General features: G+C 38.2%; 1 protein-coding gene across 1 annotated transcript; it reads right to left on the reverse strand.

Annotated features, from left to right (window-relative positions):
• Positions 1-14,114: 14,114 nt before the first annotated feature.
• On the reverse strand, positions 14,115-15,346 carry LOC101002713 (putative BMP-2-inducible kinase-like protein). The gene is given in 2 exon segments (XM_031660588.1): positions 14,115-14,962; positions 14,965-15,346. Coding segments are annotated over 2 exon segments (1,230 nt in total).
• Between the last annotated feature and the right edge of the window lie 4,439 nt (positions 15,347-19,785).

Genomic DNA, 19,785 nt, shown 5'->3' on the forward strand with positions numbered 1-19,785 from the left:
GCATTTGGTGTGGTCAGTGTTCTAGATTTTGGCTATTCTTTCAGGTGCATAGTGGCATCTTATTGTTGTTTTAATTTGCAATTCCCTGATGATGTATGAGGGGACTTCAAAAATTCATGGAAAAATTGAACTAAAAGGTAAAAGTAAAAAATATAAACTTCTTAACATAAGCTCCATCAAGTTCAAGATACTTTGTAAGCAATGATACCAGCCATTTGGTTCATCCCTAAGGAACTGAGGGTTTTAATCAGGTCAATGCAGTCTTTTTTACATTATGAACTGAAGAAAAATATGTGCAATTTAAAGATTTGTTAAGATTTTGAAACAAAAAGAAGTCAGAAGGAGCCAAATCAGGACTGTAAGTTGGATGAATGCCTAATGATTTCCCATCAAAACTCTCAAAAAATTGCCCTTGTTTGATGAGGGGAATGAGCAGGAGCATTGTGATGGGGAAGGACTCTCTAGTGAAGCTTTCCCAGGTGTTTTTCTGCTAAAGCTTTGGCTTTCTCAAAACACTTTCATAATAAGCAGATGTTATTGTTCTTTGTCCCTCCAGAAAACCAACAAGAAAAATTCCTTAAACATTCCAAAAAACTATTGCCATGACCTTTGTTCTTGACCAGTCCACTTTTGCTTTGACTGGACCACTTATGCTTCTTGGTAACCATTGCTTTGATTGTGCTTTTATCTTTAGGATCATACTGGTAAAGCCATGTTTTGCCTCCTGTTATAATTCTTCAAGAAATTGCTACAGGATCTTGATCCTACTTGTTAAAATTTCCATTGAAAGCTCAGCTCTTGTCTGCAGCTGATCTGGGCACAACAGTTTTGGTACCCATTGAGTGGGAAGTTTGCTCAACTTTAATTTTTCAGTCAGAATAGTGTAAGCTAAGCCAATTTAGATATCTATGGTGTTGACTATTGTTTGTGCTGTTAATTCTTGGTCTTCTTCAATTAGGGCATGGACATAATTTTTTTCAAAAATTTTTTCAAAAAATGATATAGAAGGCTTGCTGCTATGTGCTTCATCTTCAGCATCATCTCATCCCTTCTTAAAATGAGTTATCCGTTTGCAAACTGCTGATTTCTTTTGGGGAATCATCCCCATAAGCTTCTCATAAAGCATCAATGATTTTACCATTCTTCCACCCAAGCTTCACACTAAATTTGATGTTTGTTTTTGCTTCAATTTTAGTGGAATTTATGTTGCTCTGACAGGTGCTCTTTTCAAACTTACGTCTTATCTTTTTAGTGCCTCAAACTAGATCCTGTTCAGGCATGTTATAGCAAGTTAGTATGAGCTTATTTTGGTATAAAAAATTTGGACTCCATAATTTTTTCATAATATGCATTTTTCATTACCTTTTGGAAGACAACTCATATCACCTTGAGCTTCTTTTCATATGCCTGTTTTCCATATGTATATCTTCTTTGGTGAGGTGTCCTTTTCAGATGTTTGTACATTTAAAAATCAGTTATTACCCACTCCCCCCACTTCTATTCAACATAGTACTGGAAATACTATCAAGAGCAATTAGACAAGAAAAAGAAATTAAAGATATCCAAATTGGAAAGGAAGAAGTAAAATGACCTCTCTTTGCACATGATATGATCCTATATGTAGAAAACTCCAAAGACTCCACCAAAAAAAAACTATTAGATCTAGTAAATGAATTCAGTAAAGTTGCAGGATATAAAATTGATATACAAAAATCCTTGGCCATTTTATTCACAAATAACAACCTAGCTGAGAAATCAAGAAAACAATCCCATTTATGATAACATAAAACACTTAAGAATAAATTTGACCAAGAAGATGAAAGTGCATCAGTATAACCTGCACACTGAAAACCACAAAACATTGATGAAATACATTGAAGAGGACACAAATAAATAAAAAGATATTCCATGCTCATAGATTGGAAGAATTAATGTTGTTAAAGTGTCTATACTACCTAAAGCAATATGTAGATTCAATGCAATCCCTATCAAAATCTCATCAGCATTCTTCACAGAAATAGAAAAAACAATCATACAATTTCTGTGGATCCACAAAAGATCCCAAATAACCAAAGCAATTCTGAGAAAAAAAAAATCCTAGAGGCATCATACTTCCTGATTTAAATTTATGTTACAAAACAAGAGTAATCAAAACAATATAGTATTGGCATGAGAGATACACATAACAGTGAAATAGAATAGAGAGCCAGAAATAAATCCAAACATATATGGTCAATGAATTTTTGACAAGAGCACCAAAAAGACAAAGTGAGAAAGGGTAGTCTCTTCAATAAATAGGTGCTGGAATTTCCACATGCAAAAGAGTGAAATTAGACTCTTATGTTACACCATATACAAAAATCAATCCAAAATGGATAAAAGACCTGAATGTAAGACCTGAAGCCATAAATCTCCTAGAAGAAAACATAAGGGAAAAGCTCCTTGACACTGGCTTTGGCAATGCTTTCTGGGATATCACACCAAAACCTCAGGCTACAAAAGCAACAATAAATAAATGAAATTATATCAATCTAAAAAACTTCTACACAGAACAAAAACAATCAACAAAATGAAAAGGCAATGTGCAGATAAGGAGAAAATATTTGCAAACCATATATCAGACAAGGGTTTAATATTCAGGATTTAGGAAGAACTCATACAACTCAATAGCAAGACAACATATAACCTGGTAAAAAAGTGGGGAAAGGACTTGAATAGACATTTCTTCAAAGATGACAGAAAATGACCAACAGGTATATGAAGTGGTGCTCAGTATCACCAATCATCAGGAAAATGCAAATCAAAACTACTTTGAGATACCACCTCATACCTGTTAGGATAGCTATTATCAAAAAGACAAGAGCTAACAAGTGTTGGTGACGGTGTGGAGAAGAGGGAGCACTTGTACACTGTTGGTGGGAATGTATTATAGATTGGTGCAGCCGTTATGGAAGACAGTATGGAGGTTCCAAAGTAAATTAAAAATAGAACTACCATGTGACCCAGCAATCCCTCTTCTGGTATATCCCCAAAGGAAATGAGATTATCTCTGCACTCTCAAATTTATTGCAGCACAATTCACAATAGTCAAGATACAGACACAACCTAGGTGTTCATCAATGGGCAAATGGATAAAGAAACTGTGATATAGATAGATAAATACATAGATAATTCGAATATTATTTAGCCTTTAAAAAGAAGGCAGTCCTGTCATTTGCCAAAACATGGATAGACCTAGAAGACATTATGCTAAATGAAATAAGCCAGACACAGAAAGAAAAATACTGCGTGATCTCACTTATATGTGGAATCAAGAAAAAAAAGGTTAAATATATAGAGATAGAGAATAAAACAGTAATTACCAAGGTCAGGATAAGGTGGAGGAAATAAGATGTAGGTCACAGGATGCAAAGTAGTAAATATACAGGATGAACAAGTGAAAAGATCAAAGATCAAATGTACAACATGAGGACTATAGTTAATACATATTGTATATTGTGTTCAGGAATTTTTGCTAAATGAGTAGATTATACCTGCTCTTTCCAATGGGGGAATAATCAGTAACTATGTGAGATGATGGATATGTTCATTGTTCCACTATAGTTTTACTATATATATGTTTCATTTAATATTGTGTTGTATACCTTAAATATAGATAATAAAATTTATTTAAAACATAGAATCAAGTTTATTTTCTTGTTGAGTTTAAAGAGTTCTTTGTGTATTTCGGATAAAAGTTCTCTATCAGAATGTCCTTTGCAAATATTTTATCTCAGTCTGTGGCTTATCTTCTCATTCTTTTTACAGTGTCACAGGGTAGAAGTTTTTAATTTTAATGAAGTCCAATTTATTCTTTCTTGCATTGGTTGTACTTTTGGTATTGCATCTAAAAAGTCATTGCTAAACCCTAGGTCAACCAGATTTTCTCCTATGCTATTTTACAGGAGTTTTATAGTTTTTCATTTTACGCTTAGGTCTATGATCCACTTTAAGAACATTTGAATGAAGGGTATAAGGTCTGTGTCTAGCTCCCTGTCAAGGCTTATTATATCTCACCTGGAGTGTCAGGCTGCCAGCATTTCTTGTCCCCTCCAATTCCAACTTGAATTGACTAAATTCCTGGTGAGTGTAGCCAAGAGTCATGCCCCCAGGCTTCAAGCCAGCACTTATGGATGGAACCTCCAGGCCAGTACACCCAGGCCCCAGCTCCAGGATAACCTTGGCAGTCCCAGGCACCAGGCCAGCACCCACAGCCCTAGGACCCAGCCATGACCTTAAGTACCCAGTTTCTAGGCCTGCTCCACTGCCAGGCCAGGCCCCATAGCCCCAGACTCCAGACAGATACCCATGGACCTAGTTTCCAGGCCCTCCTCTGCACCAGACCAACACTTCTAGACCCTAGCTCCAGGCTAGCCTTTAGTAACCTAGGAACCAGTCTGCCACAGTGCCAGGCTAGCCACCACATCTCCAGACTCCAAGCCAGCATCTGCAGACCCAGGCTCCAGGCCTACTCTAGCACCAGGCTGGCCCCTGAAGCCCCAGGCTTTAGGCTTACTGCAGTGTTAGTGTGGAACCAAAAGGTACAAGCACCATGCCTACTCCTGTAGCCTCAGGGTCCAGGCTAGCTCCTGGAGACTCAAGTTTCAGGCCCAACCCAGACTCCAGATTGGCCCAGTACCAGACTGGCCCACATGGGCCCAGACTTCAGGCATCCCCCATACCAATGCCTGGTCAGCCTCTTCAGCCCCAGACTCCAGGCCAACACTTGTGGACCTAGCCTCCAGCCCCACTCCAGCACCAGGTTGGCATGCATAGACCCAAGCTTGAGGCCACCCCTGACAGTCCAGCAGAATCAGGATCCAGGCCTGCCCCAGGAATCCCAGTAACTATGATGGTATGAATCTGGAAATCAATAACAGAAGAAAAATTGGAGAATTCACAAATATGTGGAAATTAAACAACATGCTCCTGAAAAAAGAGTCAAGAAGAAATTAAAAGGAATCGAAAAATATCTTCAGACAAAAGAAGGTGGAAACAACACGCCAAATTTATGGGATGCGGCAAAAGCAGTTCTAAGAGGGGACTTTATAGCAATAAATGCCTACATCAAAAAAGAAAAAAGACTTAAAAATCCAAACTAACATTATACCTCAGGAAACTCTAAAAAAGACCAGCCTGAATTGAAAGCTGGCAGAAAGGGAATAAAGGTCAGAGCAGGAACAAAAATGAATAGAGACTAGAAAAATAACAGAAAGGATATATTTTGAAAATATAAGCAAAGAATTTTGAAAAGACAAGGAAAATTGACAAACTTTTAGCTGGACTAAAAGTATTTTGAAAAGATAAGCAAAATTGACAAACTTTTAGCTGGACTAAGAAAGAGAGAAGACTGAAATGAATAAAATCATAAATGAAAGAGAAGACATTACAACTGATACTACAGAAATATGAAGAGTCATTCATAAGAAACTACTGTGAGCAATTATAGTCCAAAAAAAATTTGATAACGTAGAAAAATGGATACATTCCTAAAAACATACAGCTTACCGAGACTGAATCATGAAGAAACAAAATCTGTATAGACCAGTAACAAATAAGTTATATTAAATGAGTAATCCAAAACCTCCCAACATAGAAAAGCCCAGGACCTGATGACCTCACTGCTGAATTATACCAAACATTTAAGGAAGAACTAATACCAATCCTTCTCAAACTATTCCACAAAATTGAGGAGGAAGGAATACATTCAAACTCATTTTGAGGTAGGCATTACACGGATACCAAACCCAGACAAGACACTACAAGAAAAGAAAACTATAGGCCAATATTCCTGATGAACATAGACACAAAATCCTGAACAAAATGCTAGCAAACTCAATTCAACAACGCATTAATGGATTATTCACGGTGACCAAATGGTATTTATCCCAGGGAGGAAAGAATGGTTCAACATATGCAGATTAATAAATATGGTATATCACATTAGTAGGATAAAAGTCAAAAGCCAATTGATCATCTTAATAGGTGCAGAAACACTTGACAAAACATACTTTTATAATAAAAAGCCTCAACAAATTATGTGTAGAAGGAATGTATGTCAACAGAATAAAAGCCATTTGTATATATCAGCCCACAGCTGACATCATACTCAATGGGAAAAAGCTAAAATCTTTTTCTCTGTGATCAGGAACTAGACAAAGATGCCCACTCTTATCACCTCTATTCAATATTGGAATTCCTAGCAAGAGCAGTTAGTGAAGATGAAATAAAAGGCTTCTATTTCAGAAAGGAACAAGTGAAATTATTTCTGTTTGCTGATAGCAAGATCTTATTTAGAAAACCATAAAGGCTCCACGAAAGAACAATTGGACCTAATAAACATCTTCTGAAAATTTACAGGATACAAAATCAAGATACAAAATCTGAAGTGTTTCTACACACTAGCAACAAATTTCTGAAAAAGAAATCAACAGGCCGGGCGCGGTGGCTCAAGCCTGTAATCCCAGCACTTTGGGAGGCCGAGACGGGCGGATCACGAGGTCAGGAGATCGAGACCATCCTGGCTAACACAGTGAAACCCCGTCTCTACTAAAAAATACAAAAAAAATAGCCGGGCGAGGTGGCGGGCGCCTGTAGTCCCAGCTATAGGGAGGCTGAGGCAGGAGAATGGCGTAAACCTGGGAGGCGGAGCTTGCAGTGAGCTGAGATCCGGCCACTGCACTCCAGCCTGGGCGACAGTGCGAGACTCCCTCTCAAAAAAAAAAAAAAAAAAAAAGAAATCAACAAAACAATATAGTTTACAATAGCTATAAAACTAAAACTCTTAGGAATAAATTTAACCATGAAGGTGAGAGATCTGTACAGTAAAAAGTATAAAACATTGATGAAAGAAACTAAAGAAAATGCAAATAACTAGAAATGTATCTTGTGTTTATCAGTTGGAAGAATTAATATTGTTAAAATGCCCATACTAATCAAAGCAATCTACAGATTTTATGCCATCCATATAGAAACTTCAATGACATTTTTCACAGAAATAGAACAACCCGACAATTTGTATGGAACTATGGAAGATGCTGAATAACCAAAGTAATCTTGAGCAAAAAGAATAAAGCTGGAGGTATCACATTTCCTGATTTTAAAATCTATAAAGTTATAGTAGTCAAAACAACTTGATATTAGTATTAAAACAGACAAATAGACTAATGGAACAGAACAGAGAGCCCAGAAATAAATCCACACATTTACAGTCAACTGATGTTTGACAAAGGTGCCAAGAACACACAATGGGGAAAGGACAGTCTCTTTGATAAATGGTGTTGGGACAACCGGATATACATACACAGAAGAATAAAGAAGAATAAAATCAGATCCTTATTTCACACTATATACAAAATATCAACTCAAAATGGATAAAAGACTTAAGTGTAAAACCTGAAACTGTAAAATTACCAGAAGAAAACATAGGGGAAAAGTTCTTTGTCACTGGTGTGGGCAATGATTTCTTGACTATAACTCCAAAAGCACAGGTAACAAAATTAAAAATGGACAAATGCTATTACAACAAATTAAAAAGCTAATGCACAGCAAAGGAAACAATCAAAGTGAAGAGACAACCCATAAAATGGGAGAAAATATTTGTAATCCACACATCTGACAAAAAGTTAATATACAAAATATATAAGGAACTCAAAGAACTCAATAGCAAGAAAACAAATAACCCAATTAAACAATGGACAAAAAAGACCTACCTGGTTATTTTCAAAAGAAGACATACAGATGGCCATTAGATATATGAAAAAAAAATGCTCAACATTACTAATCATCAAGGAAATGCAAATTAAAAACCACAATACCACATCACACCTGTAGAGTGAGCTAGTATCAAAAAGGGGAGAGATGGTCAGTGTTGGGCAGAATGAAAAGAAAAGGGAACCATTGTACGCTGTTGGTGGGAAAGTAAATCAGTACCACTATTATCAAAAACAATACAGAGGTTCCTCAAAAAAATTACCATATGGTCCAGCAATTTGACTTCTAGGTAAATATCCAAAGAAAATGTTATCAGTATTTCAAGAGATATCTGCACTCCCATATTATTTACATTATTCACAACAGCTAAAATATGGATTCAACCTAAATGTCCATTGACAAATGAATGGATAAAGAAGCTGTGCTATATATACACAATGGATTACTCTTTAGTCTTCAAAAAGATGTCCTGTCATCTGGGACAACATGGATGAACCTAGAGGATAATGTGTTATGTGAAATAAGCCAAGCACAGAAAGACAAAAACTCCATGATCTTACTTATATGTGGAATCTAAAAATGATAGATTCACAAAAGCAGAGTGTAGACAGGAGCCCTGTTGAGGAAGTGGGAGGTAGAGGAGATATTGGTTAAAGGATAGAAAATTTTAGTTAGACAAGAGGAATAAGTTCAAGAATATTGTCTGACACGGTGACTATACTTACAACAATGCCTTAATGATATATTTTGTATATATCATTAATATATAATGTATACATACTTTAAGAAATCATGTTGTACACCATAATATACATGTAATTTTTATTTGTAATTCAATAGTAATAAACACAAATTAAGCAGAAGAATGGAATCATGAAGAAATAGGTCAGAAATTAATATTACGTAAAAGAGAAAAACAACAAAGAAAATGAGGTAATCAAAAACTTGGTTCTTTTAAATGATTAACAAAATTGATGAAACTTGAGCTACACAAATCAAGAAAAAAGGAGAATACTCAATTTACTAAAATAAAATGAAAGAGTTGCCATTAATACCAACATTACAAAAACAAGAGAAGTGTAAGGAAATACTATCTACAATTATATGACAACAAAATAGATAACATGTGAAATGGGTAAGTTCATAGAAAGACGCAAACTACTGAAACTAACTCAAGAAAAAATGTAAAATCTGAATGGACCTATAGAGAGTAAGGAGATGTGGCCGGGCGCAGTGGCTCAAGCCTGTAATCCCAGCACTTTGGGAGGCCGAGATGGGCGGATCACGAGGTCAGGAGATCGAGACCATCCTGACTAACACGGTGAAACCCCGTCTCTACTAAAAAAATACAAAAAAGGCCGGGCGCGGTGGCTCAAGCCTGTAATCCCAGCACTTTGGGAGGCCGAGGCGGGCGGATCACGAGGTCAGGAGATCGAGACCATCCTGGCTAACATGGTGAAACCCCGTCTCTACTAAAAATACAAAAAACTAGCCGGGGCTGGTTGGGGGGCGCTGTAGTCTCAGCTACTTGGGAGGCTGAGGCGGGAGAATGGCGTGAACCCGGGAGGCGGAGCTTGCAGTGAGCCGAGATCACGCCACTGCATTCCAGCCTGGGAGCACAGCGAGACTCCGTCTCAAAAAAAAAAAAAACAAAAAAAAAAAAAAAAAAAAAAAAAAACTAGCCGGGCGCGGTGGCAGCGCCTGTGGTCCCAGCTACTCGGGAGGCTGAGCCAGGAGAATGGCGTGAACCCGGGAGGCGGAGCTTGCAGTGAGCTGAGATCCGGCCACTGCACCCCAGCCTGGGCGGCAGAGCGAGACTCCGCCTCAAAAAAAAAAAAAAAAAAAAAAAAGAGAGTAAGGAGATGTAAATAAGCAATCGTTCAATTTCATAGAAAGAAAAGGCCAGAAACTAGACTTCACTGGTTAATTCTATCCAATACTTAATAATTTATACCAAATTTCTAAAACTCTTCCAAAAATTAGAAGAAGAGGGCACACTTCCCTACAGATCCTGTGAGTGCATTACTGTCGAGATACCAAAACCAGACAATATCGCAAGGAAAGAAAACTACATACCGATATTGCTTATGAGTATAGACACAAAAATCCTCAGCAAAGTATTAACAAACCAAATTCAACAACATATAAAAAGAATTGTACAGCATGACCTAGTAAGATTTATCCTAGGAATGCAAGGTTTTACATTTGAAAATCAGTTAATGTAATACACCATGTCAAAAGAATGAAAACAAAAATCAAATTATCATCTCAATAGAAGTAAAAACTGACAAAATCTAGCACTCTTTCATGATAAAAACACTCAAGAAACTAGGAACAGAAGGAAGCTTCCTCAAAGCTGATAAAGGGCATCTATGGAAAACCCACAGCTAACATAATTATGATAATATAATATAACATAACAAAATTAATGATAAAAGCTTTCTCTCTAAGATCCAGAACAAGACACGTATGTTTGCCTTCACCACTTTTATTCCACATTGTACTGAAGATTCCAGTCAGGGCAATTAGGTAAGAAAAAGAAATAAAAATCAACCCGATTTGAAAGGAAGTAAGACAATCTGTATTTGTAGATGACATAAATGTATGCATGAATATCCTAAGTAATCTACTACAAACTATTAGAAATAATAAACAATTTCAACACAGTGGAAGGAGACCAGATCAATATACAAAATCAGTTGTATTTCTCTACAGCAGCAATGAGCAAAACAAAAATGAAATGAAAAGAATGATTTAATTTACAATATCCTGAAAAAGAACAAAATCCTTAGGAATAAATGTAACAAAACAAGTGCAAAACATATACTCTGAAAACAACAAACATTGTTAAAGCATTAAAGAAGTCTTGGCCGGGCACGGTGGCTCAAGCCTGTAATCCCAGCACTTTGGGAGGCCGAGACGGGCGGATCACGAGGTCAGGAGATCGAGACTATCCTGGCTAATACGGTGAAACCCCGTCTCTACTAAAAAAATACAAAAAAACTAGCCGGTTGAGTTGGCGGGCGCCTGTAGTCCCAGCTACTCGGGAGGCTGAGGCAGGAGAATGGCGGGAGGCTGAGGCAGAAGAATGGCGTAAACCCGGGAGGCGGAGCTTGCAGTGAGCTGAGATCTGGCCACTGCACTCCAGCCTGGGTGACAGAGCGAGACTCCGTCTCAAAAAAAAAAAAAAAAAAAAGAAGTCTTAAATAGAATGACATTCCATAAAGACTTTATACTGTTAAAATGGCAATACCCCTTAAACTCATCTGCACATTCAATTCTTATCAAACCCAGCAGACATTTTGTTTGTTTGTTTGTTTTGTTTATTTTTTTTTTTTATTGTTATAGTTTAAGTTCTGGGATACATGTGCAGAACGTGCAGGTTTGTTACATAGATATACATGTGCCATGGTGGTTTGCTGCACCCATCAACCCGTCATCTACATTAGGTGTTTGTCCTAATGCTGTCGCTCCCATTGCCCCCCACCTTCCGACAGGCGCCAGTGTATAATGTTCCCTCCCTGAGTCCATGTGTTTTCATTGAGAGTTATAACTACATCCTAAAGAAGCACAGGGGACACCCAAAAAATATTAGGAAAAAAACCCCACATATATATTTGCTTAGTGGTATATATATAACCTTTCTTACATTCTTAAACCAGAATTGGAACATCCCATAATAGAGCCAAACTTCTATTGAGTGCTGTATGCCAGGTATTCTGTTAAGCACTTTCACATACCTTGGGAGCTTTATTCTCATAATTCTCATAATACAATGACCTGAGCATCAGCTGTGTGGAGTGACCTACACCTTGACCATGATTCTGGGGAATGATGAATGAAAATGCAAAGTGTAAATATATACTTTTTAGGAAAATACCTCTACTTCAACACAAAGGAATCGCTCCATTTCTATCCCTTTGAACCCCAAATGGAATCCTGTATCTTTTCTCTGAGCTACAATCTTGAAAGAAGAAAGTTACTGCGCTGTGTTATAACATAAGCATGTAAATAATTTAAGCTGTCAGAGTTGTTTCCTCAGAATTTATCCAACATTATAAGCCAAAGGGTCTACATCAGTGTCTGAATCATTTAAAATTATTCAGTGTATTGAGAAGCGAGTAAAACGCTAGGTATTTCATGTTTACATCTGAAGGAGACCACATTAGTTCATCCCCTACCCCTTTTCTAAATGATGAAACTCATGAGGTCTAGCAAAGACCGAGGACTAAAATAAGAAGAATATTGTGCACACCTCAACAGATTTTCATATGAAAAGTTATTCTGTTTGATACAAACCTACTGTAGTTCGTGAATTTACTATGTGTAATCATCAAGTCTTCACTTTTAAAATAAAGTATCACTTGAATCTATTTTGTAAAGTTTTTAAACATCTACTTGAGCATTTGCATTACCAGTATTAATCAACCTGAGAATCAGAAAAAAAAAGTTGCAAATATATTTGCCTTTGGCATGAGAACAAGTAATTGGTGCAGTCCAGCTCTAAAAGTACAACTCTAATAATGTAATGCTTGGTCTGCCTCTGCTACATAGTGATTCACATATTGCTTCCCTATCCACAAATTTGTATTTGATTTAGCATATAAAACAGGGAAAAAAGCAATAAAAAGACAAATAAGTGGTTTAGTTACATATACTTTGCTTCTTTCCAAGCTCAGAACTGTGAAAATAGGCAAATATCTTATCCCACTGAGGCACTATAATTAAGAGATGCCTAATAAAATGACTCATAAAATATACTTTAATTGGGTTCAAAGAAGAGTTAATTTAAAATACAAAAATCAAAGAGAGTGCCAGTTGATGAGTTTCCACTCCTTTTTGTAAATAGCATTAACTATTTTAGAAACTTCCAAATGTTAATCTGATAGTACAGGACAGTTAATTATAACTCAAAATATTTATAGACACAGGAAGCACAGATACTATATTCACATTAATTCACATATGTAGCCTCTATCATTAAATAATTTCTATAAAATCTCAAGTTTCTAATTAGCATTTGTGGTGTTAAAAAGAAGGCTAATTTGGTAGCTGGGTTCTTTTCAGTGAAGACACGATCCACTAGCAGAGTTAAGATGCTAGTCCACCTTATATGCATTTTAGGATCTAATGTATTAGTGCAGAGTTACTTGCAGCAAGATGCACAAATCCTGCCTATAAGGCTTTGTGGGTGTCACCGTTCTGTGCACTTTATTAAAACGACTCCACCAAGGCCGGGCGCGGTGGCTCAAGCCTGTAATCCCAGCACTTTGGGAGGCCGAGACGGGCGGATCACGAGGTCAGGAGATCGAGACCATCCTGGCTAACATGGTGAAACCCCGTCTCTACTAAAAAATACAAAAAACTAGCCGGGCGCGGTGGCGGGCGCCTGTAGTCCCAGCTACTCGGAAGGCTGAGGCAGGAGAATGGCGTGAACCCGGGAGGCGGAGCTTGCAGTGAGCAGAGATCCGGCCACTGCACTCCAGCCTGGGCGGCAGAGCGAGACTCCGTCTCAAAAAAAAAAAAAAAAAAAAAAACAAACAAAAAAAACGACTCCACCCCCCAAACCTAATAAAAATAATTGTTGCTTATAACTTGGACATATTTGGTGAAGTTGCTAATAAAGTACATTATTAAATGCAACATGATTTCACACTGTAAATGTCTTGAAAATTCAGTTTCTGCTACATATTTTCTTCCTAAAATAAAATGTTTATATAACCCTTGTCCTCACTCCCAATGTTTTCCAGTAATCTGCTTTATTAGGGTGATGTTAATAAAAATTTGGGTCAAGAAGCCATTCATAAACAATAAAAAGTGTTTCTAAAGTAGTGAATTTTTTCTTCTATATCATTTTTTCTGCTTATTTGTTTTCAAATGTCAGATATTTCTCTTTATATTTTGTTCTAGGCTTCTATGGAAATTAGAAGAGACCTTAAAAAATTCACAAACGTAACTAGTGTATGTACAAATAACCCTAATTTTAGGGATATGCGCATGAAAATGACATTCTGACTTTAAAAATAACAGTTTTACTGTCCCTTCTCAGTGGTTACACACCTGGAAAAGTGCCATGTGCTTTCACTGGAAGTACCACACTTGCATTTCTGTGTTGTGATGTCAGTAGCAGAAACCCTTAGAGCTGGCAATTTAGCTTCCTTTTCTCCTGCTTGGAAGAGACATCAAGTTACTACCCTGTAGAGATACTTCATTTTTCTATTTGGCTTATTTAAAAATCACCTATTCTGACTGATCTTTAAGAACGAATGATGTAAACAGCTATTAATTTTTTTTTTCAAATTCATAAAACTATTCATACTTTTTTGAAAGAGGAGTTAATGCCAATAATCCATCGGAAGTATCTACTGTTTAGAAGGAAATGGGGCAGCACCAAGTGGGTATAATTCGATTGGTTAGGACTGTTGGGACTGATGTGGAGTGATGCTTTGCACCACAAGTTCTGTAAAGGGCATGGCACCAAAATCATCCATTTTCAATACATCTGCACTATGGAATGACCCATGTAGTGAATTTTGTCTTGGCCGCCCTGGCAGGACAGTATTGTGATCAGCACGGATGTCACTCAGGCCCTGATGTGGAGGGTGCCATGACAGGTCTGGAGGATGGAAGGGCTTGGCACCGAAGGGGTCCAACAGGCTCTCCTCGAGTTATAAGACATTCCCCCTATCTTTCCCATCAGTCTCTGCAACACCAGTGTTCTCCTTGGAGTCTGAGATGGTTAAAAATTCATTGCTGCTTTGAGAGTCTCGGCGACCCACTTTTTTGTGCCTGCGAGCCCTCTCTGGAGTGCGGTAGGTAGGCTTCAAAGTCTTTGTACTAGTTGGCGTGCCATGATGCCCCTTCCCATTACTTTTGGACATATCCTGCTTTGTGCGCCTTTGGCGAGAGGACAGTTTCTGTAAGCTGCGCTGTTTGACTTTTTGCTGCTGGCTCCCCGTTATTTCCTCAAAGGGCACAAGCCCAAAAAGGTCCTCGTTGCTTTCACTTTTACTTGTTGATGTGAGGAAGGGCTGAAATGGGGAGGAGCCAAATACATCTATGCTTTTGGGATGTGTCTCAGGCCCCACCGCATGGCATTCTTGTACTTTCACCTTCTTGCTAAAAGGCGCCTTTGTGAATACATCGAATTCCTCCTGCTGGAGTCCCGCAGCAGGAAACCTGTGTTGAGGGAGGTTCTTTTCATTCTTTCTTGCTGGGGCTGTTGAGCACACACTGCAAAGAAGGGGATGGCGCCAAATATATCGAACTCCTGTTTAGGAGTCTGCACTCCAACATCAGAGGATAGCTGGGCTGAGGTGAGGAGTATTGTATTAAGATCTTGGGTTGGTCCACTGCCAGATTTGTCTCTGTAGACAGGGCTCATGTCACTGTACTTCGCTTTAGCCTGCTCATAATCAGAATCAGGGCTACGTTTCTCCTCTTCTTCCTCATCTTCAGAATCCATGAGGAGAGGCCTGTGACCCAGATTTTCTGGTTCGGTATCATCATCATTAAAATCTCCTTGTTCTCCCTGAAGAACTTCTTCATCCTCTTGCTCTTCCTCTTCACTGCTCTTAGGAGAAGGGGCAATCATACCAGATAGGAAAGCTAGGATGCCAATTGGGTATCTGAGTATCAGTATTAACACAGACACTGTGACTAAAAGTCCTTGACATGTTTGAGTATTCTTCTTTCCTGAGTGCACAATTACTCAAGTAAATGGATGTAGGACCCTTTGCAGAAGGACTGAAAAAATCATTACCATGTATACTTGCCATGATGTTACAAATCTTTCCTCCTGGGGACCCAGTCCCATTTCAGTTTACAGTGGCTCTGAACGTTGGTTCAGGTCGAGAAACTGGACCAGGAAACTATGTCTTTTTATTGAGGCCACTGCCCTCAGCCTCCTGATCATCCATTTAGGTTTTCCTTTTTTTTGTTTTTTTTGAGATGGAGTCTTGCTCTGTTGCCCAGGCTGGAGTGCAGTGGTGTGATCCGGGCTCACTGCAACCTCTGTTTCTCGGGTGCAAGCCATTTGCCTGCCTCAGCCTCCCTAGTAGCTGGGATTATAGGTGACCGCCACCACACCGAGCTAATTTTTGTATTTTTAGTAGAGACGGGGTTTCACTATGTTGGCCAGGCTAGTCTTGAGCTCCTGACCTCAGATGATCCACCCTCCTTGGCTTCCCACCATCCAGGTTTTATTTTTAAACTCTTTATTACTAAAATAATGTTATAGTCCAGAGAAATTTTAAAAAGGAGATAAAAATTTTCATTTCCCCTCACCCTTTTTTCCCTAATGTTAATAACTTACATAACCATACTGTAATTACAAAAAATTGGAAATTAACATGGTACAATATGTTAAATTAAACTACACACTTTATTTACATTTCACCAGTTATAGAACTAATTTATTTTTCTGTCCCAATGTGTAACTCAGGATCTCACATTGCCTTTAGTTGTCACTTCTCTCTGTTCTCTTTTAATCTGCGACAGGCCTTCAATCTTTCCTTGTCTTTCATGACCTTGAAAGTTTTGGAGAGTGCGTATCAGTTATTGTATTATTTTCTATTGCTGCATAAAACTACCAAAAATTTAGAGGCTGCAAACAACATAAATTTATTACGTCACAACTTTCATGGCTCAAAAGTCCAGGTATGCATTAGCTGAGTTCTCTGCTCAAGGTATCAGTGGGCTGAAATCAAAATGTCACCTGAGACTATGATCTTATCTGAGGCTTGGGATCCCCTTCCAAATTCACTGGTTGTTGGCAGAATATAGTTCTAACAGTTTGAGGATTGCAATCTTCTAATTTTTTTTTTTTTTTTTTTTGCTATTGTCAAGGGTTTGCTCTGTTTTTAGATGCTTCCCTCAGGTCCTAGTCATGTGTACCTCTCACAATATAGCAGCTTACTTCTTGGAAGCCAGCAGATAAATCTCTAGTCTGCTATGGGAGATTCTTATATAATGTAACATTATTATAGTAGTTACTATTTCATCACCTTTGCCATAAAATGTTACCTAATCAAGACATTGATTATCCCGTCATATTTAAAGGTTACAACCACACTAAAAAAGAGGGGTTAACACTGGGGAAAGGGAAACTTGGGAGCCAAATTTGCATTCCACTTAGTGCTTTTATTGTTGAGTGTTCCTCAATTTGGATTGGTTGAATCTTATGATTAGATTAAGGTTATGCATTTTTGATGATAATACTACAGAGGACATGTTGTATCTTCTCAATGCATCATATCAGAAAATATATGATGTTGATGTGTCTTATTGCTGTTGATGTTAATTTGTTTTTTACATTTAATTTTTAATTGACAAATAGTAATTATATATATTTGTGGGGTACAAGGTGATATTTCAATACTTGTACACATTGTGAAATGATCAAATCAGGTAATTAGCATATCTATAATCTTAAATATCATTTCTTTGTGGTGAGAACATTTAAAATCCTCTCTTTTAGATATTTTGAAATATACATTACAATATTTATAGTCACTTTGCTGTGCAATATAACACCAGAATTTTTCTCCTGTCCAATTGTACCTTTGTACCCATTGACCAATGTCTCCTCTTTCCCCATTCACCTCTTTCTTCCTCAGCCTCTGGCAAACACAACTCTATTCTCTATTTCTATGAGTTTGACTTTTTAGATTCCTTATATAAGTGAGATCATACAGTATTTGTCTCTCTGTGCCTTGCTTATTTCACATAATGTCCTCTAGATTCATCCATGTTGTTGCAAATGACAGAATTTCCTGTTTTTAAAGAGCTGAATGGTATTCCATTGTGCATATATATCACTTTTAAAAATTAATTCATCTGTTGGTAGACACTTAGGTTGTTTACATATCTTGGGTATTGTGAATAATGCTGCACTGAACATGGGAGTGCAGATATCTCTTCAGCATACTGATTTCATTTCTTTTGTTGTTTTTAGGTTTTTAAATTTTTATTTTAAGTTCCAGGACACACATTCAGGATGTGCAGGTTTGTTACATAGGTAAATGTGTCCCATGGTGATTTACTGCACCTATCAACCCATCACCCAGGTATTAAGCCCAGCATGCATTAGCTATTTTTCCTGATGCTCTCCCTCCCCCGACCCCCCCCAAACAGGTCCCAGTGTGTGTTTTTCCCTACCCTGTGTCTATGTATTCACATTGTTCAGCTCCCACTCATAAGTGAGAATATGCAGTGTTTGGTTTCCTGTTCCTACATTAGTTTGCTGAGAATAATGGCGTCCAGCTCCATCCATGTCCCTGCAAAGGACATGATCTTGTTCTTTTTTTATGGCTGCATAGTATTCCATGGTATATATGTACTACATTTTCTTTATCCAGTCTATCATTGATGGGCATTTTGGTTGATTTCATGTATTTGCTATTGTAAATAGTGCTGCAATGATCATATGCATGTATGTATCTTTATAATAGAATTATTTATATTCCTTTGGGTATGTACCCAGTAATGGGATTGCTGGGTCAAACGGTATTTCTGGTTCTGGTCTTTGAGGAATCACCACACTGTCTACCACAATGGCTGAACTAATTTACATTTCCACCAACAGTGTAAAAGAGTTCCTGTTTCTCCGCAGCCTCACCAGCATCTGTTTTTTCTTGACTTTTTAATAATCACCATTCTGACTGATGTGAGATGGTATCTTATTGTGGTTTTTTCTTTTCTTTTTTTTTTTTTTTTTGAGACGGAGTCTGGCTCTGTCGCCCAGGCTGGAGTGCAGTGGCTGGATCTCAGCTCACTGCAAGCTCCGCCTCCCGGGTTTACACCATTCTCCTGCCTCAGCCTCCCGAGTAGCTGGGACTACAGGTGCCCACCACCTTGCCTGGCTAGTTTTTTTTCCTGTATTTTTTAGTAGAGACGGGGTTTCACCGTGTTAGCCAGGATGGTCTCGATCTCCTGACCTCGTGATCCGCCCGTCTCGGCCTCCCAAAGTGCTGGGATTACAGGCTTGAGCCACCGTGCCCGGCCTGTGGTTTTTTTTTTAAAGACTCTTAATTATTGAACCAGAAATTTAAAACACAAAGGTAAACTCCTTAGAAAACAAGACTGCCACACATCAAAATGGATGGGATTTGAACATATTTGAATTTAAGAGATAGTTCAAAATCCTTCAATGCATTCCTTTGTGTACAAACAAAAAATGAGCATCAGTCTCAAAGAGTTAGGGGAAAAAATCTAGAGAAAACAAAATAATAAGTCTAAAACGAGAAAGTAACATATTTTAAAACAAAATCACAATTGATAAACAAATCAAAACTCTGGTTTTCTGAACGGAAAACAGATATCCTTAACAAGTCTAGTTAAATAATGTTGAGCACCCGATTCTGTGGCTGCTCGGGGTGCCACTATGTAACCCGCATGGACCTAGGGCGGCCTGAACAAAGGGGGGCAAATGTGGGAATAAAAGACAGGAGACAAAAGAGTATATTTGGAAGGAGGGATTGGGGGCATCTTGCTTCTAGTGGATAAGGACCCTGAGCTTTACACAGCCCTCTGTATTTATTAGGCAAAAGAGATAGTGAGAAAGGGGGTGGAAGAAGGGGTCAGCTGCTCAGTCCAGAGTAGGCTTGCAAGACTGCATTCCTGGATCAACAGGCTCTAGAAGTAGATAATCTTGGCGCCAGGGAGTGATTGCCTCCAGCAAACATTCTGTCAGCAGGAGCAGTGGTGAGTTTGCTCACATCCTGCATTCAAGATAAAGTTTGCTGTTTGATCATATAGCCTCCAGTGGAATGCTGAGTTGGTCAAGTCCCACAGGCCTTTGGCTCCCTACATATCCCCCTTTCTGTTTATGAATTAATTGGAAGAATGTAAGGCCAGGCTGGGTGGCTCTCATTGTCTGATTGGTGGTCCATCTGATTTTACAGACCATGAAAAGAAGACAGAGACAAAACAACATTACACCAAGAACTACATATAAGATGTTAATGTGGTGCTTTAGATAGGTCCAAGGGTTGAGGCTCTCCAGGCCTTGCTGGAATTCGGTCCAGTCTTCTA

Source organism: Papio anubis, chromosome X, assembly GCF_008728515.1.
Source record: "Papio anubis isolate 15944 chromosome X, Panubis1.0, whole genome shotgun sequence".
NCBI lineage: Eukaryota > Metazoa > Chordata > Mammalia > Primates > Cercopithecidae > Papio > Papio anubis.